Source organism: Carassius auratus, chromosome 29, assembly GCF_003368295.1.
Source record: "Carassius auratus strain Wakin chromosome 29, ASM336829v1, whole genome shotgun sequence".
Lineage (NCBI taxonomy): Eukaryota > Metazoa > Chordata > Actinopteri > Cypriniformes > Cyprinidae > Carassius > Carassius auratus.
In genome coordinates this window covers 4,835,809-4,860,899 of record NC_039271.1, presented here as the reverse complement: position 1 = coordinate 4,860,899, position 25,091 = coordinate 4,835,809, and the positions used below count along the sequence as shown (strand labels likewise).

The 25,091-nt window shown below is 33.2% G+C and overlaps 2 protein-coding genes across 4 annotated transcripts in view; both read right to left on the bottom strand.

Annotated features, from left to right (window-relative positions):
- Nucleotides 1-25,091, bottom strand: part of LOC113048471 (B-cell receptor CD22-like) — a 1,131,192-nt gene that overhangs the window by 576,575 nt on the left and 529,526 nt on the right. The window lies entirely within an intron of this gene.
- The window catches only part of LOC113048455 (receptor-type tyrosine-protein phosphatase zeta-like), a 31,169-nt gene that overhangs the window by 854 nt on the left and 5,224 nt on the right, over nt 1-25,091 (bottom strand). The window contains exons 2-29 of the mRNA XM_026210260.1: nt 21,572-21,637; nt 16,614-16,793; nt 16,006-16,157; nt 15,295-15,390; nt 15,146-15,212; nt 14,854-15,011; nt 13,146-13,296; nt 11,323-11,507; nt 11,020-11,146; nt 10,307-10,359; nt 9,850-10,225; nt 7,291-7,435; nt 6,941-7,032; nt 6,512-6,597; nt 6,199-6,219; nt 5,928-6,024; nt 5,763-5,845; nt 5,151-5,285; nt 4,691-4,825; nt 4,163-4,326; nt 3,916-4,051; nt 3,677-3,823; nt 3,503-3,596; nt 2,476-2,549; nt 2,267-2,395; nt 2,033-2,182; nt 366-508; nt 157-292 (exon numbers count right to left, since the gene is read on the bottom strand). Coding sequence (XP_026066045.1) covers nt 157-292; nt 366-508; nt 2,033-2,182; nt 2,267-2,395; nt 2,476-2,549; nt 3,503-3,596; nt 3,677-3,823; nt 3,916-4,051; nt 4,163-4,326; nt 4,691-4,825; nt 5,151-5,285; nt 5,763-5,845; nt 5,928-6,024; nt 6,199-6,219; nt 6,512-6,597; nt 6,941-7,032; nt 7,291-7,435; nt 9,850-10,225; nt 10,307-10,359; nt 11,020-11,146; nt 11,323-11,507; nt 13,146-13,296; nt 14,854-15,011; nt 15,146-15,212; nt 15,295-15,390; nt 16,006-16,157; nt 16,614-16,793; nt 21,572-21,637 — 3,578 coding nt within the window. The remainder of the gene's footprint in view (nt 1-156; nt 293-365; nt 509-2,032; nt 2,183-2,266; nt 2,396-2,475; nt 2,550-3,502; nt 3,597-3,676; nt 3,824-3,915; nt 4,052-4,162; nt 4,327-4,690; nt 4,826-5,150; nt 5,286-5,762; nt 5,846-5,927; nt 6,025-6,198; nt 6,220-6,511; nt 6,598-6,940; nt 7,033-7,290; nt 7,436-9,849; nt 10,226-10,306; nt 10,360-11,019; nt 11,147-11,322; nt 11,508-13,145; nt 13,297-14,853; nt 15,012-15,145; nt 15,213-15,294; nt 15,391-16,005; nt 16,158-16,613; nt 16,794-21,571; nt 21,638-25,091) is intronic.

Sequence of the window (25,091 nt, the reverse complement as noted above, 5' to 3'; positions counted from 1 at the left end):
GCAGATTTCTCCAAATCTGATGAAGAAAAAAAACTCATCTACATCTTGTGAGGGTGAGGAGAGCTTCCGCACATTTTCATTTGTGACTGGACTATTCCTTAAACCATGCACATTTTATAATTCATATCTTTTCAAGGTATACCACAGTCATCTTACAATATCGTTGAAGACTCCCGGCCTCATGAGGTTCATCATTCTGGCGGTCTGATAAACGTTTACACTGTTCTCCTCTTCCAGCTGGTCGACCAGGCTGGTCAGTGAACAGAGTAAAGCAGCACTCGTCCCTCCAGACCTGCTCAGACACAGTGAGGAATGACACACTCCTCTCTATTTCAGTCTTTCTTAGAAATGCTATGAGACTCTACCCATCGTGGATGATGGCGGGTCCCTCTCGGCGTGAGCTCTCTTCTCTGATGATGTTGATGAGCTCAAAGCAGTTGCTGATGGGGCTGTCAGGGTTCGGCCAGCGAGGGCTCTGGTACCTCCGGACCTCCAGAACATAGTCGTCCTGTCACACAGCCACGCAGAATAAAATTCACACATCTCTGTTGTTGCTCCATACACTTAAATGCTTCAGAGATGCAATCTCCAGTACAAAGAGGCCTTTCAGAAATATTAAATGTGAATGTGTTCAGTTTGCTTTGTTTTTAATGTCACAAAATCAACAAAAATAAATTGTAAAGTTTTTCTGATTATTTAAAATTTACATATTAAATTACATTATACATTCATACAGTTATATTTTAATAATACTACTTAGTATGAATTTATTATATTCTAATTTAATAATTCTATAAAGAAAAGTTATAATAATAAAATAGTATTTTCATTGCTGTAATGTGTCCAGATGTTTTACTTAAGTATTTTCTTAAATTTCACATAATGTTTTCAAGTGATTCTCATTAGCATTTCATTATTGTAATATATTATTTAAAAATGCTGTTATTTAACATGTCTATTTAAAATAAGGGCAGTACAACTACTACTACTATTTAATTATTTAGTATCAGTTTTTAATGATTATTTAACATTTACATATTCAGTTACATAATAGTATACATAAATAGTGTAAATAATAATTATTTAATAATTTTATAAATGTGCGCTGTTATGTGTCCAGATTTTTAAATTCAAACAATTTCATGAGCGATTCTCATTACTGTAAATACTACTGCAATATATATATATATATATATATATATATATATATATATATATATATATATATATATATATATATATATATATATATATACACACACACACACAGTATTTAAATAAAGGCAGTACAAAAAATACTGACATTTATTTCTTTTCCTTTATTGAGTTATAAAATATCAGGAAAGTATGCACAATTAAAATATCATAGCAATAAAAAAAATCATTAGGAACTAAAATGTCAGTAAATAATTTTTTATGCAAAATATAATAATTTATTACATGTATATAGCACTTTTATGCTTTTCTACGTACTTAAAGCGCTCTACATTGTGAGGGGGTATCACTTCTTCGTATATACAGGACTATATTATATATATATATATAATTATATACAGTACAGACCAAAAGTTTGGAAACATTACTATTTTTAATGTTTTGAAAGAAGTTTCTTCTGCTCATCAAGCCTGCAATTATTATTTTATCAAAAATACAGAAAAAAACTCTAATATTGTGAAATATTATTACAACTTAAAATAATAGTTTTCTATTTGAATATACTTAAAAAAATAATTTATTCCTGTGATGCAAAGCTGAATTTTCAGCAGTGTCACATGTAACATCAGTCGATCACATGATCATTTAGAAATCATTCTAATATTCTGATTTATTATGAGTGTTGGAAACAGTTCTGCTGTCTAATATATTTGATCAATAAAAGGTTCAAAAGAACTGCATTTATTCAAAATAAAATAAAAAATTCTAATAATATATTTTCTTTACCATAACTTTTTATCAGTTTTATTTTTTGGTTTATTCTGAGCAGCTGCAAAAACTGAGTTCTGGCTACATAAATGAAAGAAGTTTTATTCACCTTTAGAGCCTCCAAAATGAAGTCCTGTACCACAAGCGACTCCTCATTGGACAGGTACAGTTTGTCCTCACCCCTGAAGGTCACAGTGAAGGTCTCGCAGCTGATTGGCTGATCTTTAGTGGGCCAGTACACACACTCTCCGTCTCTGCTCTGTGACGGTCAGGAAATGACAGGTCTCAGTTATCACATGAGGACGTGTGCAGCAGTATAGACGTGTTTGTGCTCGTGACTCACCGCGCTCTGTGTATCTGGCAGAGAAACTATGATCTGTGCATTGTGATCCCAGATCATCCTCCAAAAGTCCTGTATGGTGTTTGGCAGAGGATTCTGGGTAACGATAAACTCGTGGGTCTGATGGTAGCCCTGTAAACGGCACAGACTCGTCGAATCACACCATATTACATACAGGAGTCTGAACAGGAGCATCAGAACAAGAGTCTTACCGTTAAATAAGAGGCATTGATGTAGTCTGATGATTCTCCAGGTCCTGTAGACAGAATGACCCTTGACCTCTCCACTGAAGCACAGATAGAGCGAGCACATGTGAGGATAAAGATCAGCGGGTACAGTTCACGAAACTCAATGAGCTCAGTCATTCATTAGATCTTTAAATACACTTTAAAAAGCTCTTCACTATATTCTGAATATAATTCTTGGAAGAAAACAGGTTACATTTTATATATTATAAATATTAGTGTTTTAATAAATTATATAAATATTTATGATAAATACAATATTGAATATGTATAAACAGTTGAATATACATCTTCAAAACCTTTTCTATGTTTATGAATATAAATAAATATGACATAATAAATAATACTGAATATTTATTTATAAACATTTCTTATATTTTAAATTAATAAATACACTGAATATAAATAGTGGGAAAATGGTTATCCCTTGGGTTTTTATGTTATACTTATGTATAAATTATTTATTCATAATAAATAAATAAATACACTGCATATAATTAGTTGAAAAACTAGTTTAGTGGAAAAACTTTACAATTTATGAATTCTATATCATATTCATAATAAACAAATAAACCAATCAATTATATTTTAAATATATAAATAGCTGAATAAAATTATTTAAATGAAAACAGGTTACCCTTTCACTTTTATATATATATATATATATATATATATATATATATATATATATATATATATATATATATATATATATATATATATATATATATATATATATAATTAACGTATGCATATAAATGCATAAATAAATAACTGAATTTATTTATTTAAAGAAAAACATGTTACCTTTTCACTTTTTAATATATTTATATATGCATATAAATAAATATTATTCATTATATTCATTATATATGTAATAAATAAGCATAATACATTATTTAGGAAATAAAACATTACCCTTTCACTTTTTATATAACGTATGTTAATACATTTATTTTTATTTTATTATTTTTAATTTTTTGCATACACTCACCAGGCATAAGACAAGATGTCCTGTTTTTAGATGCGTTGCACTCCTCTAAAGCCACTGTGTAATCGCTCTGTTTTGCACAGCTCTGACTGACCAGCTACAGGAACAAAAGGAAAGCACAATTAATTGCTCAGCGTAATAGTGATTAAGGTGGAATCACAAACCCAAAGGTCTCACCTTAAACTGTTTCTCCAGGCGTGTCTTTCCTGTAGGTCCCGGTGTGAGGAGATCAGACACATGTGTGTGAATGTGACTGGAGGAGACCAGGGTCTCTTTACTCCTGATGGCCTCCACTAGAGCATCATGGATGAAGACGTACTGCTCCTGCTCGCACACACAAGTATGATGGATATTTCATGTTGCACGTGACGTGACATAAGGTGTGAAAAGGTTTGAAATAATATGTGTTGTCGAACCTCAGTCTGCACCAGATAATTCCTCTGGGTTCGAATGTGTTTGAGGAATCCCATGATGTTCACTTTACTCTCCTCCTTTATCTGCTTCAACATGCTGTCGATCACAATGTAGGTTCCTGTTCTTCCCACACCGGCACTGCAAATCCCACATTTTCCCACTCAGTGTAGCAGTTCACATCCAATAGAATCAGTGCAGTCAAATCAATGACCATCATTTTATGCTTAATAACTTAACACTGATGTCTACCTGCAGTGGACCACAACAGGCCCCAGATCAGCCGTCCTGGGCTGCGAGGACGCCCGCACAAACGACAGCAGGGGCAGAGTGTATTCTGGGACGCCCATGTCGGGCCACTGGGTGTAATGAAAGTGAAACACTGTCCTCTCCTGACTGCGATCCTTCTGTGAGCCCTGACGGGAGAAAGACATTTGCTCACATTCCCGTTAAGTGAAGAAGAAAATATTTCTGTTTTGGTTAGAAACATCAAAGGAACATTCCGTTCTATAATGTTACTTTTGAATGTTCTCTGAACATTCCGAAACCAGAAGTAACATTTAAAAAAACGTTACATGAACATCCAAGTAAACCATTTCAGAATTACCTTTCCATTACCGATGCATAAATTACTTTTTTATGCTAATGTTGTCGGAATATTAATAAAGTGCAAATAACAAATTCTATTAACAGTATACTAGAAGAATGATTGTTCATAATTTTGAGAACCCTTTGACAGAACCTTCTTTCTGGTGATTTATGCATACTTTAGTCACAGACCTTCTTGACGTCAACGTTCCTCAAGATGAATGTCCTCTGCGTGTAATAGGCAAGAGTTTTGGTGCTCTTCAGTGTGACTAGGAAGGATCCATAGTCTTCCTGATTCTCCGAGGGCCAATACTGATCACATTTTCTCTGTTTGATTCACACACACCACGGATATATGGTTAGGGATCTCATCGAATCATGATTAGTTGCTTTATATTTGCATTTATTTCATTACACTCTCAAAAATAAAGGTTCTTTTTTGGCATTGATGGTTTGATGACAAACATCAATGGAACCTTTCAATGTTCTTTATAGTGGAAAAAGGTTCTTTAGACTATTACACTAAGAAAAAATGGTTCGGAGACCTGAGGTTTCACAGAGGGGTAGTTCGGGAACCACAATGGTTCTTCTATGGCATCGCTGCAAAAAAAATGTTTTTAATGATCTAATCTAAGAGTGATAACAGCATTACCCGCCCCTTCTCCACCAGGTTAGTGATCATGACAATCACACCCACGTTCTGCTCCCATATCATCCTCCAGAAGTCTCCCAGACTGCCCTTCAGCGGACCCTGGGCGGCTATATATGCTTTCGGCTGGTTGTAGCCCTAAAGATAATCATTACAATTAGACCATGTTCATTTCTACCAACACTCATTTTTAATAAGAAATGCAGTTGTTGTTGTTTTTTGAGATTTCTATTCATATGAATATGAAGCAGCACTTCTGTTTTCAACAATAATCAGAAATGTTTCTTGAGCAGCAAATCAGGTAGAATGATTTCTGAAGGATTATATGACACTGAAGACTGGAGTAATGATGCTGAAAATACAGCTTTGATGACAGAAATAAATTACATTGTAACATATACTCACATAGAAAACATATACTCACATAAATTGTAATAATATTTCACTATACAAGTTATTTTGTTGTATTTTTGATCAAATAAACGCAGCGTTGGTGAGCACAAGAGACTTTAAAATCCCAGCCCCAGCCCCAATTATAGTGTATATATCAGTATATATATATAATAATGTTTCATCATTACAGCATTAAAAATTTGGTCTAAAATTTACACTTACATCCACATAGTTGGCATTAATGTAGTCCCCTGCTTTTCCATCTCTGTCAGAGTTTAGAGAGAGTTTAACTCGACTGTGATCATCTGAGAGTACAAAAAAGGCTTATCAGTCATGTTTTTTTATTTATATATAATATAAAATATAATATGATATAACGTCTCATACAGGCCAGGATGTTAATGTATCTGTTCTTGATCTTATTGTCTGGATGGTTGGAGCTGTCCGTAGTGCTGCAGATGTCCACCGTACAGCTCTGAATCTCCTAGAAGAAACATTTCATCCCATCATTGACAGAATCATACCTCAGAATCTATTCCACTTTATCATGCATGCTAATCATGCATAGAGCAATACTGACACGTCAATACAATGAACAGAAGAATAACAACCATGCAAAAGAACAAGAAACACTAAAACAAAGGGAGATGTGTCTTACCTCGTAAGACTCTTTCAAGATCTAATAAAGGAGGGGGTGAGAATGTAGAGAAGCACAATGAAAGTCACCAGTGCAGGTACATGAGGCACGTTTGCATGTGTTTTCATGCTACAGAGGAGTTTAGACGGGGCAAACGCTCTGTGGGTGTCCATGCAGATGCCTGTACATCCCCCCCTTTACATGCTGCCCTGTTGCTCTCATATTCAGGAGTTTATGACATAAACCCACTTTTTCATATGTTTAATAAGGTGCAATGCTTAAGTTTAGGTATTTAGAAATGTTAAAAAACTAAAGCGATAAAAATCACAAGTACCTCAAATTCTTTGGCGAATGTGTGATTTGCATGAAGATCAGCAACGTGTTTTACGAATTCCTTTACTGGGAGAGCTTCATTGTCCTCTGCCAACAACAACAACAACAACAAAAAGATTTAGAAACAAATAATAAATAGCTAACAAGAAATGAAATAAAAAAATAAAATGACAAGCCATAAAATAAATAAATAGATCATATTTATTAATATTTATAATTGAAAATTAAAAAAAAATATTTATAATTGAAAATAAACAAATAAATTAAAAAATAAATTAAAACAGACATTAAAACAAACAAAAATGATGAGGCATGAAATACATAAATAATTAAAATGAAAATATGAAAATAAAGGCATTAAATAAATTAATTAATGAAGTAAGATATGAAAGAAAATATATAATCTTTTTATTTAAGTAGTTTTTGTTACCTGAAGGCAGAAGAAGAGGGGTTGACGGGGCAGATATGGCTCGGGCTGAAATGTTGTCCTCTGCATAAAACTGTGCAGTCTGAAAGCACCTTCTGTAAGACACAGATGGAAACATTTAAATATTCGCTTTTTACTTTATGAGAGAAGAAAATTAAGATACTCTGAAAAAAAAAATTAAAATGCACAGACACAGTAATGAGAATTCTGGGGAATGTGCCAGATTGTCATAAAATGCTCCTAAAAATGCAGTTTTTTAAGTGAATTAAAAAGGTTTTTAGCACAGATGCATGTGGCACACGTCATCTTAAAGCAAACACTGACATACAGATGCACGTTTGAAGATCTTATACCTCCAGTAGATGAGAATCCCCACCAGCACCAGCAGACACAGGACAGTGAGCGTCGAAACCACAGCCAGAGGAACAAGCGTCCTCTTCTCCTTCTCTGTACCTCCCACCATCCCGACACGAGACTCTGGACTGCTGTTACTCGCCTCTGATGATGGAAACAGGAGCAGTCCTTAACCCATCCATTAATCAATGATGCATTACACCATACTCGGCACATTCGAGGAGCTACAAAAATGCAACCAACTGCTAACTCAAGCCGTAAAAGCAGTCATGTTTTCATCTTCCAAATGTTGAGTTTTACCTGCGTTCTGGTCTTCCACTGACTCTTGGATAATGAGTTCAGAAATTAAGAGCGTTATGGGAATATCATCTCTTTGAGAGATCACAGACCCTCTTTGTCCAGAGCCAGTGTCAGACTCTGCTGACCAGGTCATCCATGACAGAAAAGCCTCTGGTTCTTCGGTGGTGGCCACCTCTCGCTCGCTCTCAAAGTAGAAAGTAGAGGACAGTCCCTCTCTTTTTTCATCTTCAGATCTACCGCTGTAGCTCAGGTGGGAGTCTTTGTGAGCCGACCGGATTTGGTTGAGCTTCCATTCCCGGTCGAGCTCCTCCAGAAAGATCTTAGACCCCGATCTGCCGATTTCTTCTGAAGAAGGAAGATGAGCAGAGCCCTCCTCCAAAATAGTAGTTGAGGATTCATAGAGATTTGAGGCATCATGGACCTTTGACGCCTTCTGATTAATGAACGATGTGGCTGTAACAAACACGTCTGAAGAGTTAAGACTTCAAATTTCCTCTGGAACCGTTTATGGCGGAGGAAAGAAGCCCTTGAAAGTGCTAATCTACAGCTGAATTAATCTACATTTATCTTGCAATACCTAAAGCCACCTCCAGGGGGGCGCCATCAATATGCAAAGAAGGTAAAGGAGCAAGAGAGGAACCACCACCGCTCGTGCAAAACACCAGAGAAGAGAGAGTCAAACAGGTGCATTACAAATACCCAAAGCTTTTCTTGAGTATTTGTGGCACAAGATGGCAATCAAGTTTTTATTCCATGTATATGGTAGCAACTGCACCACCATCAACTTGAGCATTTCTGAAAGTTGAAAGAGTTCGTGCATGACCTGTATAACCTGTATGAGTTTGTTTCTTATGCTGAAAAGGAAGATTTTTTTTTTGAAGAACGTTAGAAACCAAATGGTTGATGGTAGCCATTGACTTCCATAGTATTTTTCACCATACTATGGAAGTCAATGGCTACCGTCAACTGTTTGGCTGCCAACATTCTTCAAATGATGATCATTTGTGCTCAGCAGAAGAAAAACTCAGGTTTGGAACAACTTGAAGGTGAATAAAAGATAACAGAAGTTTCATTTTTGGGTGAACTATCGCGTTAAAATAGTGATTCCCAACCAGGAGTTACAGATTCTGAAAGACAGTTTTGCATTATTAAACCTGTACATTTTTGTAACCTATTAGATAAATGAGAATGCTTTTGCTTGGGGGTGATATTTTTTACATACATGGTTAGCTTTTTGGCACCATACGAGGATAAATGACTATATTTAGTCTCTTTTGGGTTTCATCTCGAAATAAATTCACCATTCGAGAAGGTTTTTGAAAAAAAGAAGATAAAGAGAGATGAAGAGAGTTTTTCAGGCCTCGGTAGAAATAGTTTGTAGCTTAAAATTTAATTATTTTAATATTGGTAATGTTAAATTATTTAAAATTAATGATTTTCTGGTTTTCCCTTTGTGAAGAAAGAAGTGCACACTTACAGTAATTGTATTTGTACTTCTAATGTACTTTAAATCTTTTAAAGTACTGTACTTGCACATAATATAATATTGATGAAATAAAATGCCCTTTTAAAGAAAGTACACTTTCATGACACTTTCATTAAAAAGTTTTACTTTAAGTATATTTTAAATAATTTCATTTTAATCTTTTGTTATGCTTTAAAGTAGTACACAAATGTTGATGCATTGAGTAACATACTAAAGCACATGAATATAACAGGGAACTGTAGTGTGTTATTTAGTTTTAAAGTTAATATATTTTAAATGTAATTGCAATTTCATCATTACAAATGTGTAATTTAAAATCTACTGAAATACAAAACATGGCTTATCATTATTTTCCACAGTTCACTTATGAATTATAAAGTATTTTTGAAACGACATAACGATTTACTTAAAAATGTCAAAAAAGCCCTCTAATAGCATTTCGTATACATTTTAACTCCAATACATTTTCATTTAATTGCAATTAACATGCATTACATTCAGCTCACCCTTACGTATATTCTTTTAAAATACATATTTCCATAATAAGTACTCAAATACTTAAGTATGCTAAAAATGTGCTTCTTTTTCACAAGTGTGATGTTCACGAAAGAGATCTTGATATGATGAAAACTGTTGGGAAACACAGCGATCACCATACTACCTAGTACTATTGCAAGCCTCACCGCTAGTCATCTTCACGACTTCCCTAAAAGCAAGTTAGCATTCAGTGAGGTTTTGATTAAGAAAACACCTGAGAAAGACCATGTCTTACCATTAAACAGGGGCTGAGTGCTCTGAGAAATGATCTTCATAGATGCTGAAAGCGCTGATCCAGTGGTGACAGTGCTAGCGTCAGCTATTAAGGTTGTGTTCACTGCAGGTTTAGCGGTAGGTTTTAAAGTTTTGGCTGTCATGTTTGATGTTTCTTGGTCCTGAGCATCAGGAAGCGCAGTGAGAAGGTCGTTGTTTTGGGCTGGGGTGATTTTTGTGGTGCTGAGGATGTCCTCATAGTAGACATCTGTGACCTGCATGTTGCTGTGAGGAAGGTGGGCGCTCTCCTCTGGAAGGAGTCTGTTCAGTGGACGTTTGGTCTCATTTCTGTTCTTGCTGTTGCCGGGCGGAGAGCTGGAAGCAGGTGATGTTGTGTCCTGAAATTATAATATTTAATGTTTTACTCATTGAAATCCATAAAAGTGCTCATGATTCATCATTTATGATTTTGTTATCACCTCATTATATTCCTCTGGTTCTGTTAAATCTCCAAAGGGATCGGGCTCATTTACTGCGGCGTTAAAGGAAATATCAGTAAATTAATTTGAAGAAATAAATATTCATGCAAAAAAATAGGGTGAATAACACACACAATATAGAATATGTCATATTTTACTCCAAAATAAGAAATGTTTTTCATTTTCCATATAATAATACCATACAAAAATGTGTTATTAAGCACATAATAATAATTGTTTTATAATATTATCATTCCAGTAATACAGTACACAGTTGTTTTGTATTATTTATATATATTCAGTAAAACAAATTATTACTACATAATGATCATTTATATAATAATTATTATTATTACAGTACATTATAACTAGACAGCTGTTTTTTTAATAATAATAAATAAATTCAGTAAAACAAACTATTGTTTTTAATTCTTATTTAAGCCACATCTGCAAAGTACATTTTATTAAAGTACATGTTATTATAAAAATACATGTTATTCTTTAAGGTAATAATACAAGATTATTAATATAGATTATTATATAATATAGATATTATACAAATGTGCCTAACTGTAAAGGAAAAATAAATTTTCTTTAAATAAAAAAATAAATAAAAATACATCTTTAAAATAAATGTCTATATATTATTTCACTTCGTAAAATATTACCTACACATTTTTTGATATTTTTGATATTTTCCAGTTTTTGTTCACCTGGGTCTTCGAAAGGCATGTCCACAATCACCTGGTCACTCATTTTTCCAGTCAAGCCATTGGTGCACAGCGCCACCACCTGGACAACATAGCTACTGTTCGCCAGCAGATGATGGATAATGGCTCCCTGGAAAAACAAGATACCATAGTATACCATACCACCTGTTTCTATCCACCAGGACTAGTGTAACCTTGAACTATCAGCTTTCATTTGACAGTGCTGAGTGAAATATAGCCCTCCTGTCCTTCACTCAACACAGTGATATTAATGATGGCTCAAGTGGATGGTCTAAAAGCGCTCACCACATCCTGGTCTCCGTCTGTGAGATACTGTTGTTTTGGCGGGTCTTTGCCCTGCAGTCTCTGGTAGGTGATGGAGTAGCGCTCAATGGTGGTGTCATAGACGGCCCGTGGCCGTTCCCACGTCACCACGATCCCCGTGTAGTTCTGAGAGTCGGCCTGCAGGTTCAGCGGCTCAGAGCTGCACACTAAACACAGAGAGAGCTTAACATTACTGTTCAAACTGAGTTTAATAGACTGTGCAGTTTTATTACAATTACTGTTATTAATGTATGATTTAAAAATAATTTAATAATAATAATAATAATAAAATTCTTAAACAATATAGTTGTATTTTGATAAATATAATATAAAATATAAAATCAAAACATATTTAAAAAGGTAAATAATTAAATAAAAAATTATAGATACATTTTGACAAAAGATTTTTAAATAATAGAAAAATAGCATAAAAAACATAACATAAATAGGATCACTAAAAATGTGACCAATAAAAATAAAATATTTAAAGAACATAGAAAATTCCTTTTTTTTTTGGAAAAGTATAGCTACATTTTTGTAAAATAAAAATAAAAAATTCTTAAATTGAAATGTTAAGTTACATTTTTTATTAAAACAAATAATAATAAAAAAATTTCCCTAATTTCTTTGAAGGAAAGCAATATTAAGCAATAAGCTACTAGATACAGTTTGTTATATTGTGAATATTCAGATGGAGAGCCTGAGAGAATATTGTTATTGCAAAACAATTTGTTCTAATAAGGAGCCATAACTTCAGTCGAAAAAAAGAAATAACTTACAAAACTGCTTCTAAACACAGAAAGATAACATCTTAACATTACTGTTTAAATTGAATTGTATGGACTGTGCAGTTTCATTGCAATTACAGAATATTAATGTATAATTTAAAAATTATTTAATAACAATAATAATAATAATAAAATTCTTATATAGTTGTATTTTGCTAAATATAATACAAAAAATAATATAATATGATTAAATAATATATACACTTTATTTATTTCATAAAATATTAAAATATTAAGATGCATAGAGTAAAAACTGATTAAAGATTATAGTTACATTTTGACAAATATATTTTCTAATTAATATTAAATCAAAATAGTCTATATTTTTTTCATAAAAAGAAAAATAGGATCACTTAAAATTTAATCAATGAACAAAATATTTAAAAAGGTAAAGAATTATAGATACATTTTGACAAAATATATTTTTAAATAATATAAAATGTATTTTCTTTTTCAATAAAACATAAATAGGATCACTAAATATATGATCAATAAACATAAAATATTTATAGGACATTAAAAAATTATTTTCTTTTTTTAAAGGTACATCTACTTTTTTTTCTTTTTTTTACTTAAAAATTTTGTAATTTTTACCCTAATTTCTTGGAGGGAATGCAAGATTAAGCTATAAGACACTAGATACAGTTTGTTATGTTGTGATTATTCAGATGGAGAGCCTGAAAGAAAATATTGTTATTGCAAAACATTTTTTTCTAATAAGGAGCCATAAATTCAGTCGAAAAAGCAATAACTTACAAAACTGCTTCTAAATCAAGTCTGTTTGAAACTGAATTGGGGCATTTGTTTTCTTGGGAATATAGCAAAGTGGGGTTATTTAGCAACACACACTCGCTGCAGGATTTTAAAAAGCACATGCATGTGTGTCCAGGATCAGATCAGAGGAGGAAGAGATGCATGCAAACCCTCCATTTGACCTTGAGAGATGACCTCTCGCTCCTCTCTGAACATTATTTTAAATGAGTGTACTGTATGTGTTAGGATGCTGTGTTTGCATACTGCGTGCAGGAACTTCCTCTGTGCCCGTGTAGGACGAGAACACTTGTCCCATGAACTGCGGCTGTTGTTCTCTGTAGTTATTCTGCAGGTAGTCGGTCAACATGACGTATCCGGCCTGCTGTATGGTCATCACCTCACAGAACACCTCCAGCTACAAACACACCAAAACACAGGAGTCACGAGATGGCCACGAGATGATCCTGATTAGACAGTTCATTATTAGGAGCTTAAAGAAACAATTAATACATGAAAAAAAAAAAATTAAAATAAAAAAACCTAAATAATTAATAATATAAAAGTAAAAAATAATATAGTTGGTTTTATGCATTATAAAAAAAAAAAAAAACATTTAAATTAAATATAAAATATACACAATTTTGTATAAAAATAGGATGAAAAACTTGTGGGAAAACAGTTAATATACATATAAATATATTAAAAAGATGCTTAATTTTTGTTAAATATTTAAAAATAATAACAAAAATATATACTAATTTGTATTTTTTCATCTACACACACACACATACAATATATATCAATAAACTAAATATATAAAGAAGAATGTAAAATTATATTAAAAAGTATTATTTTTAAAAAAGTAGGATTTTTTATTTGCATAATACATAAATAAAATATAGAAACTATATAAATAAATAAATAAATAAATATACAAATTATATAAAAGAAAAAAAACAAGTACATAAGGAACAACGTTCAGTTAGCTCATCATTATGGCCAAATAGACATTTAGTTTTGGATGATGACTGGGTGACTGAACATAATCTCACCAGATAGTTTAGGTTGAGAGACTTACAAGAGTTACTATAGCCAAAAAAAAAAAAAAAATAGATTATATTGTGCATTATACAAAGAGCATTATACAAATAAAAAGAAATTCATTATACAAAAATTATAAGTAATCAGAATTCGCTTGCATAGGATTGCCTTTAAATTGAAATCAAGATTAACGAGTGCGACAGCTTTGTATGCATGAGTGAGTTTATGCAATTTCCCATCAGTAATGAGTTCAGACGAGACAATAAACCAGTGCTAAAGATTCATCAGCTTTACTTCAGCATGCCTGTATGCACCACATCAACATTTCATGCTCAAGAAACAGTCTGTGCTTAAAGTGGATCAGGCACGAGGGCAGGGAAAAAAATAGCAACACACCCGCATGACAAAAACCTCCTCACGTCTTAAAACTGAGCTTTAAAGTGCAGCTGGATAAGAGAGACGAGTTGTGTAGCTGACATCGAGGGCTTATCTCTGATCCAGCTGAAATATTAATGCACATGCCTCCGTTTGCTTGAGAATAGTTAAAGGGGTTTCTCTCACACACACACCAGCGGCTGCAAAACTGACCCCAAATGTATCACTAGCATGATGCATTGCACAGAAAATATGGCTAATAAATACAACTTTATGCAGCAATTAAGGAGCCAAGAGGACAAAAGAGTTTTGGTGACAGTTTGATAAAGTGTTTTCATGACAGATAATGACATCATAAGTTGCAGTGGATTTGGCAAGAGCCGAGGAATCAGAAGATCTAGCCCTTATGGTGCAGATGTTATTAGCATACATTTTCTGTGGGTGGCACTAGAGGGTTTGAGTAAGAGTCTCCAAAATTTGCCTCGGCCAAATGTCATAACTTTGCCACAGGGAGACAAAGAAGAAGATGAAGAAGAAGAAGAATAGACGTTCTGACCTGTGCCTCTGAGATGGCCACTGTGTTTTTAAACACAATCCACTCCACGTTTTCGGAGCAGGGCGGCGCGGTGAGTGAGCCATTGTACATGAAGTATTTTTCAGTGGACTGTGGAAGCAGAGCCAGCAGAGAAAACGCTTCCAGAGCGATACTTTTACCTTGAATATAAGAATGCTTGTGTTTCATTGCAATTTGAAAAAACCAAAAGCTTTGTGGATGTAATCTTAAAAAAAAAAAAAAATATATATATATATATATATATATATATATTGTATTATATATATTGTATTACCAAATCGGCTCACGCTGTTCACTCCTTCAATGATTGCCTCATAGTCCTGGTTGTCTTCAATACTGGCCTAAGTAACAGACCGAACCAGGTCATTATGATAAAAGAGCTGCAGATATGAGATAATATGCAGATGTTTGTGAAAATGTCACCTCGAACAGAACAGCCACAGCAGTAATCTTTCCTCCGCTACTTATCGCCTCGTCGATGGATTCAACCTCCTCGTCATTAAAGCAATAGATCTGCATCTGTGAAAGAGAGAAACACAAATTCCAGCCATTTTCATTTTAGCTTGAAATTGGCTTAAAATCCACATAAAACCACACCTATGTGACTGACCTAATTTACCCGGTTTTTTATTAATTTGTATTTTTTGGGGTATTTTATATCTTACTTACATTTATATATATATAGTATTTTCTATATTATATTGAAGATATTTATTTATTTATTTTGCTATTTTATATTAAATACTGAATGAAAGGTATTTAATTTCTTTTTCATGATATGTTTAATAATATATCACAGTATAATATAATATAATATAATATAATATAATATAATATAATATAATATAATATAATATAATATAATATAATATAATATTTGCCTGAAAATTATTTTTCTATAATTATATTAACTATTAAATACTTGAATGGAATGTATTTATTTGATAATCTTTAGATTTTTTTTATTATAATTTTATTCATTCTTTCATTTATTTATTGGTAACAGAGGTTAAAAAACAACAACAACAACAACAACAAATATAATTCCAAGATTAAATTCCATTACATTTCTATTAAATACCCCCCACAATGTGTGCATGTTTAATGTTGATTTAGACGTGTGGTGAACTTTACCTCCAGGGGGAAACTGTTTCCGTTGAGACTGTGTTCAGATCCGTCTGAAGTGGTGTTACATCGGCCCCAATGGAACGTGATTCTGCCCACTTTAAACCTGGATCTGAGCCCACCTCCGCTTATGAAGTACTGACCGTTCAAACTGATTACCACTGAGAAACACCACACACACATACACACACACACACAAACTCAATGACCACTTGACATGTAATTGTGTTCTTCGTTCAGCACACCTAATTGCTCATATTTCGCCATTCACCTTCACTAAAAGATTCATTTCAAGCTTTGCCTTTTGTGCTGAGATAATCAGTCATTCTCACAGCGTCAGATCAGAACAAAAGATTCAGTGCCAGCTTTTGCACTCCTGTAAAACACTTTGAAAAAAAAAAAACGACCAGCTGCCATTCACAGGTATGAGAAAGAAAGAAAGAAAAGCGATAGATTTTATTCTTCAGCAGCTCCATTAGTCTTCCAGTGATTCATCGCAGGCCATTGCTCTGGGGAGTTAATATGTCAGTGTAATTTCACTGAGTGCTGGTTAAAAGTGAATTCAAGTGCCAGACATGTTTTATCTTCAATCCCTCACATATGGAAACACCCCGGACCTGTTTTGCCGTCGTTGGTGATGGTGGTGTATTCGGTGGTGGGTTGGTCCCAGTTCTCCAGCTGCAGGTTCTGGTACTGAACCCTGACCTGTGTGAACTCCTCACTGATGTCAATGGGAGACTGTCTGGCATTGCCACACACTGGATATTTCTTTACCCAGTGCTTTTGGTTCAGGGACCCTGAGAAGAACAAGGGTAGAAGAAATAATCTTAATACTAGCAGACACTTTTATCCAAAGCTACTTACACGAGAGGAACAAAAGCAAATTGCTAAACAAAAAGAATGCAGAAGATCAGGTAATGATTTGTTGTTTTACTTAATTGACCTGAATTTTTACTGATTTGTAGGTAATTTATGTCAATAAGGTGAAAGTGCTGGTCACAATTTCTGTCTTTGAACCTTTTTATTTATCTTTTAGTTTATTTATTCATTTAAATAGTCCTGCATTGTGACTATATACATTTATTTTAATTATTAAAAATAAATAAATATTAATTTATAAAAGCAGAGATATTGCATACAGTCTTTCAGTGAATATGAAATCAAAACTAAATGTAGAATAATTATACAAGAACTGCATAAAAATCTATAAAAAGTCATTTTACAAAATGTAAGACCAGCTATCCATAAAAAACTTTAATAAAAAATAATTTGTAAATATTATTAAATAGTATTAATGATATTTTTAATAATATTTTTTCATATTTATGTTAGATGGTTATATTACTTTTTAACATGCATTACATATTTTTAAATAACATAAAATAAAATCATATATCAATAATATACAAAGAGCAGCTATTCACCAAAAAAAAGCCTTGTCTGATGGTGAACACTTAAATAATAGAAAATAACAAAAAATGTATAACAAAAAAATATAATAATTATACTATAAAAGAACTATAAAAATGCTATAAAAAGTAGTTTTATGAATACAAAAAAAGAGTACCTATCACAAAAAGCAACTTTAATAAAAAATTACTTTAAACATTATTAAATATATAATATAATATAATATAATATAATATAATATAATATAATATAATATAATATAATATAATATAACTAGAAGTTTTTTTCTGCATTATATTTCCTATAAAGAGCCAAAAATCTATAGTTAATATCTTAATATTTATTTGATGTATTTTATTAAAGCATATGCCAGAGCTGAGGCTTAGTAATCAAATTTGTATTTCAGTATTTTCCTGATCTTCTTCTACAGAAATTTTCCTGTTTTCTCTGTTGTTTACTTCAAATAAAAAGGCCAAAAATATCAAACAAAGGCATAAACCCAACTGATTAAAAGTGTCCACGAGGATGTGTCTTTTAGACACTAAATCTGAATTAGCAGATCTAATGTTCCCTGGAAGGATGATTAGAGTGTATATTTTCACAGTGATTTCACTTTCAGCTCCTGTGTGGCAATTCATCACCCTCTTAAGCTACAACATAATTAACACGTCCCTAACAGGCTATAAAAGATCACGTTCACCATGTGATGACAGCAGAACCGCATCCGCTAGGTACTTAAATATCGACAAATGTCTGCAATCAGCCTGACAGATGGCTACACATCAACGGGAAAACAGCATTTTGAACTATGAGTCTGTCAGGATACAGCGGTGTGCATCTGGATCCAGCAGACACTATGGCAAGCCATTTTAACATTTAATACTTATAATATACTAGCATCTAGTTTCATGCTACGAAGAACTTATATTTTAGCTACTAGTATCTTTTCCATTGAGTACTAGTGCTTATTCATCAGTTATGTTAGCAACTGGCGCTTATTCATTAGCTGCTTATTCATTAGCTACTAGCATTTTTTCATTAGTCACTCATGCTTATTTGTAGCTACTAGCATTTATTCGTTATTTACTAGTGCTTATTCATTAGCTATTAGCGCATATTTTTTAGCTACTACCACTTATTAATTAGCTAGCAGTAATTATTAAATTATCTACTACTGCGTATTCTTTAGCTAATGCATATTTTTTAGCTATAGCAAAAATTAACCATGTTTTTATTATAGTAAAAGTTTTCTTGGCAGACTGATTACCATTTGTATAACCACAGTTTTATTACAAACACCATGGTTAAACTATGGTTAGTGTAGCAAAACCAAGGTAAATTTATGGTTATCCTGATTTAACTGCAATAAACAATAACCATTGTTAATTTTATTAGCTACTAGCAATAACTGGCTACTAGCAATAACCATTGTCAGAGGATTAGCTACTAGTGTTCATTCTTTAGTTACTAGCACTTATTCATTAGCTACTACTTTGTTACTAGTAACTTTTTAAACGAGTCATTAGATAGGAGTACATATTCATTAGATACTACTTCTTATTTATTAGATACTTCTTTATTACCATCAAAATAGATACTAGTACATTTTGAGGATTAAAATGGCTTGCCAGACACACACACACACACACACACACACACACACACGGATATGCTGTAATCAAAGAGAAGCGCTGCTGCTATGGAAACTGCTAGTCTGTGGATGCGGCATAATCACAGAGCCAAAAGTAATTTCAAGGATTTTGAGACCTCTGGGCTACTCTGAATATTTCTAATTTTCTAACAGCACGTGCGGTCAGATCACTCACGATCAGAAGCTGAAATAACAGGTAAGTTTGGGCTATGAAGCATGTGAATGAACTTCTTTCCACAGAAGGAGGTTAGTAAAGGGGAGAAGTAAAGCGAACGACCTGTGTGAATGTCTGTGGACTAACTACAGACTCATAAAGGAGCATCTATCCACAAAAACACACCTTCCCTGATGGTGAGCAACTGAATAGTAGGCTACAATATAATACAAAATAAAAAATGTAACATTGTAGCCGGATCTACTTCTCTCTGTTTATGTCTATGAAGAATCACAAAGGTACTGGGTTACTCCGCCGCGGTACCCCCGAAGCAATCTAAAATAGTCTGAATATAAACACTTATTATAGGTGCACCCTAGTGATTCAGGACAAGCCAAAAACACGGTTTGGAAAATGGATTCATGGTGTACTCGCTTATTATATACATTTTTCTACATTTTGAACACAAACAAAGTTACGGACCGCAGCTCTGATCGGTTGTTTCTTAACGGGAGCGATGTATTCCTGCAGATGGCAATAGACCACTGGGAGGAGCCAGAGGAGCTTGATTTTTTTCACAGATTATATGTCTCATATTCTACTGTCAGTACATAATGACAGGTTTAATAAATATGTAAAAATATTTTTTTTACAAAAGTTCCCTACAGCACCTTTAATACCATAAATGTTGCAAATGATTTTTTTGCCTTTTATATATTAAATTATATATACAAAAAAATGACAATTTAAACAAATAATTAGCTGCATTCATTTAATGATTTTTTTTATATTTAACATATTTCTTTAAAACTATATTTTAAATAATATAAATAAGTTTATAAGATACATTATAGAAGATATATATGAATATAAATTCGGATAATACTCATAGTTAATATGTAATAATTCAACAAATAAATGCATGCAGCTCGAGTCCGAGTAACTTGAGTCGTTAACATGACTGCATGCCGATTAAAAATGAACCTCATAAATGACTGATTTGGAATGCCATATTAAGCACACATTACATGAAATATTAAATGAAATGAAAGTACAAATTACTTGTGATTTGCTTTACCTATGAAATTTAAAAATTATGAAGGCTACACTGCAAAAATTGATTTGTTAAAAATGAAGTTGTACGTAAAACATTTATTGGAGTACGTTATACAGTCCTGCCACTTTATAATTTCACATTTAACATTTAATTTTCATATTTTGCCTGTTCAATTTTAAATTGACTAGCTATTTCTAAATGAAAATGTATTTATTAATATATTTAAATACACTGCATGAAAGGTAATTTAAAAATAGCATAATAGGTGCTCTTACATATATATATACATACATACATACACATTAAAATTTGTCAGTGAGGATCTGGGGAGAGAAACAAGATGCTGTGGAAAAATTCAACTGATATGGGGCACTGCACTGTTGAACATTTTCACAATTAGTGCATAATAAACAGACAAATAAAACATGAACCAAGACAGACATTTCCCACACACCAGGAGGGACAGTGAAGCATTACAGAGTCACAGTGTGACTGTCAGATGAAGAACCGGGGGTCTATGAACAAACTAGTATTCAAGCTTGACCAACTTCTGATTGTGGCGAGAAGGGTTTACGTGAAACGTTTAGTTTAGTTAAAATAGAGGAGCGTGTTTCGTTCTCTTTCTCCACAGGTTTGCGCTGTGCCTCACAAGCATGCATTCTTTCACATGGTAATTCATTTAGATTTGACTCAGTGAACACACACACACACACACACACAAACACACAAAGAGAGAGTCCGTATCCTACTCTTCACAGTCAGACAAACAAGTTTTCAAAAGACAGTAACATTTGACTCTATGCAGACTAGCCCCAGTTTCAACAAGACAGCACTGATTATCTCTTTAAGAAACCAAGACATGATGTTCTCCCGAAGCTGATCTGAAACATGGATTGCGTAAAGTGCGTTACAAACAAAAAGTAATATATTTTGAACAATATGTCTGGCAGAACACTGTCAATCCCATTCAAGTGTCCTCCATCCCGATTTAAAAGCCACATGTCAAGGCCCTCCAACAATCCTGAATATCACTTACTCTTTTGAAAGACTCGAGTGTCTTAAAGTGTCTCAGACTTTCAGCTAATCTCTGCACTGGCGGGTCAGTGGTCGACTCACTGCCATCGTTTCTGATGGAGAACAGACATTGATCCGTCATTATTCACTTCCATCTCCTGCTACCTTATCCCTGTATCTCGCTCACAGGAGAAAAACATTTAAGGTGTTTGGGTTGAAGCCAGTGCTCTGCCACACTGGAGTCTGGGGAAAAGCACACAACAAGGGCGTTTGTTCACGGTGAACCCACCTGTGTAAGACCAGTCAACGTCCTCAGCGAATTTGCGCTGACCTCTCAGGTACGACACAGACAGATCTGGAACGAGAAAGATGAGGAGGGCTGGAGTCAATGCACTGTTCATTTAGAACCAAACAAACACATAAAGCAGAGAGTTAAGAGAAACCACAAAATAAAAAAATAAATAAAACAGTAATTATCTGTAGATTGTTGAGTTTTGCACATGCAAAAGTTGCCACCGTGCTCCTATGTGGTTTCTAGGGTGTTATAGGTGTTATATTGTGCATTGCTATGTGGTTGTAAGTTGTTTTAAATTGTATATTTAGTGCATTTTTATGAAGCTGCTAAGGCATTGCTATGTGGTTGGTAAGTTGTTGCTATGGGATGGTATATATGTTGTATTGCTATGTTTTCACTACGGGACATTGCTATGTGCTTGCTAAGGTGTATTAAGTGCAATATAGTGTGCATTATTATGTGATTATTATGTGATTGCTAGGATTTTGCTATGTTTTTGGTAAGGTGTTCTAAGGCCGTGTTTACACTAGTGCATTTTCGTTTTAAAAGGCATGAATTTTGCTACAGTTACGCCTATCGTTTACACTACTCCAGCTTTTTCCACGTTCGAAAACAGACACTTTTGAAAATGCTGCTGACGCCGTTTTTAATTTGAAAACTCTGGGGTCGCGTTTCAATGTAAATAAAACAGTGGAAAATGCACTAGTGTAAACGGGCCTAAGTGTATTGCATTATTATGTAGTTGCTTGGGCATTGCTATGGAGTTGCTAATGTGTTCTAAGTGCTATATATAGTGCTTTATGTAGTTGGTTGGCCGTTGCAATGTGGTTGATGAGGAGTGGTATATACAGTGCATTGCATTATGGTGGCTAGGATGTTGCCGTGTGGTATATAGGTGTAGTGCATTGCTGTGGGATTGCTAGGATGTTACAGCAAGTTATACTTTCAAACTGATGTCATCAGATTAAAGCAGTCTTTCCTATTTAATTTACAGAGGTATAAATATCTGTAAATTAAAGTGTGATGAGGGAAAGGTCTTTATTATCACTGTAAGACAGACTGACTGGGCGTTTTCATTACTGTCTGATGAGTATGTGTGTGTGTTTGCTGGTGTTTGGTGTCAAATGTGTGTGTGTGTGTGACTGTGAGGACACCTGCCAGACACATCTAAACACACACGTGTCACTGCTGTACAAGGGAAAGTGGAGATGAAAGGACAAATGAGCTCAAACACACACAGTTGTGTCTGGATTATAGCCATAACCTCTGAGAAACAACAACTTCAAATGTTTTGACGGGATTTAAAGGAATAATTTACCCAACATTGAAAAAAAAGGTAGGTAAACTACCAGCACATATACCAAACTGTAACCAGCTAAACTAGACATAAAGCCTAAGAGTCAGTGTGTGTATCAGATGAAAAATGCCCTTCCAAAAAAAAAAAAAAAAGTATATATATATATATATATATATATATATATATACACATATATATATATTTTATTTTATTTTACAAACCACATATCCTCACAATATTATATATTTAATTACAATAAAAATTATGATTTTAGAATATAAAATAAACAACATTTGTTATATTTATATATATATATATATATATATATATATATATATATATATATATATATATAAACATAACATACACGGTTATATATTTGAACAAAATAATAATGATTTTAATCATCATTTTTTACAAGTTTTAAATATATTTCATATACAATATTATATATATTTAAAATAGAAATATTATATAATTATTTATTTAAAGAATTGTATTATTTTTACATATTTATTTTACCACTATTCTTGTGGTAAAACATGTTAAAACACCCGTTTGAGACACTTCCTTTTTTAAAAACAGGCTTTGTGTTTGACGGTTGTGTGGATTAAATCCCAGTCGGCCGGATGATGAAACTGTGAGTGGAAGAAGCTCTTTAGCTCGGCTCGTAAAACAGAATCCCGGGCCGTTTCACAGGAACAGTATCATACAGTGACCTGCGCCCCACTAAAGCTGTTGAGCTTCTTTGGCTCGGCTCCATTTCACAGGCACTGAGAGAAAAGCCTGTGACAAATTAGATTAAAATTGCTCACAGTTAGATGTTAATGAGTCTATCACCAATAAAATAAGCTCTTTACTGGACCCCTCGTCCATTTCACATCCTGCATTCTCACTGCATCCTCCACAAGAAACAAAATAAACACAACTGCGGGTTTTCTTCAGTTTCCCAGATAAACTAAACTATTAGACATTTTTTAAAACAAGCAGCAGTAATTACATCTATGTTCACGTCTCATCCAAATTACTGTGATTATGACCCCTGGAAATGATGCGTTTCTATACAAAACAAATTAAATTCATTAAAATAAATGAAAATAATCAATATGTTTAAAAGTAATCAGATATTTAATTGATACAATATTCACAATTATTTTAAATATTTAAAACTATTAACTTGTCTGCATTATTTACATACAACCGTTCTCTTTTGGAATTTAATCAATATATTTAATGTAATAATTTCATATAATAATTATTATTATACTTATGATTACTATTTTAAAAATATATAAAATTTTACATGAGTGGAAGTTGCAATCAAAATGCAATCATTATATTTTATGTAATCATTTCATATAATAATAACAAAAATGTTTATGTAAAATTCTCACATAAATGGCAAAAAAACGAATTGTTTGACATGTAAAAGTTGCTCCCTGACTCACTTTAACTATTAATGTCACTCTCATTTGGAAGAAATGGCACTGCGTGGTGGAAGAAGTCAGAACTTTTATAAAGTTTCCATATTAAAAGTAAAAAGTTCTGAATCTACTCTTTAAGTGCAGAGTTTCATGAATAAGAGCTATCTGGCAGGCAGAAGTTGTTTACTACAGCCTGACTGCAGTCACTCGCTCACAGTCAAAGCTTCGGCTGGGAAAGATTCAGAACAGTCTCAGGGAAGCCGGCCAGCACGTCGTGTTTCTAACTCAAGAACAACAACAAAAATCTGAGTCCCCCTCCTCGTCCGGACACTAAATAACATCCCCCCTCGCCTGGATGAAACAGCCTGTGAACTGCTTTGTGTCTGGCGATGCTCTCATATGATGAAGAACACCTGTTTGACACATGGAAACGAAGAGTCATAGCATAAATTCACTGTCCACAGTTGTTCATTTAATTATGACGTGTTCCCAAAGGCACAGATTATATTTGGATCCCCAAGGTCAAGAGTTGGAAAATAATTGAAGACAGAAAAGTTTAAAGCTTTGCTATAATACGACCAATTTTTACATCCTGAAATATAATCCATATTTACTTGCCTAGATGAGAATTTAAAGGGGTAGTTCACCCAAAAATGAAAATTCTGTCATAATTTAATCAACCTGAAATTGTTCCAGAACTGTACGCTTTATATTTATATATATATATATATATATATATATATATATATATATATATATATATTTTTTTTTTTTTTTTTTTTCAGGTGTTGAA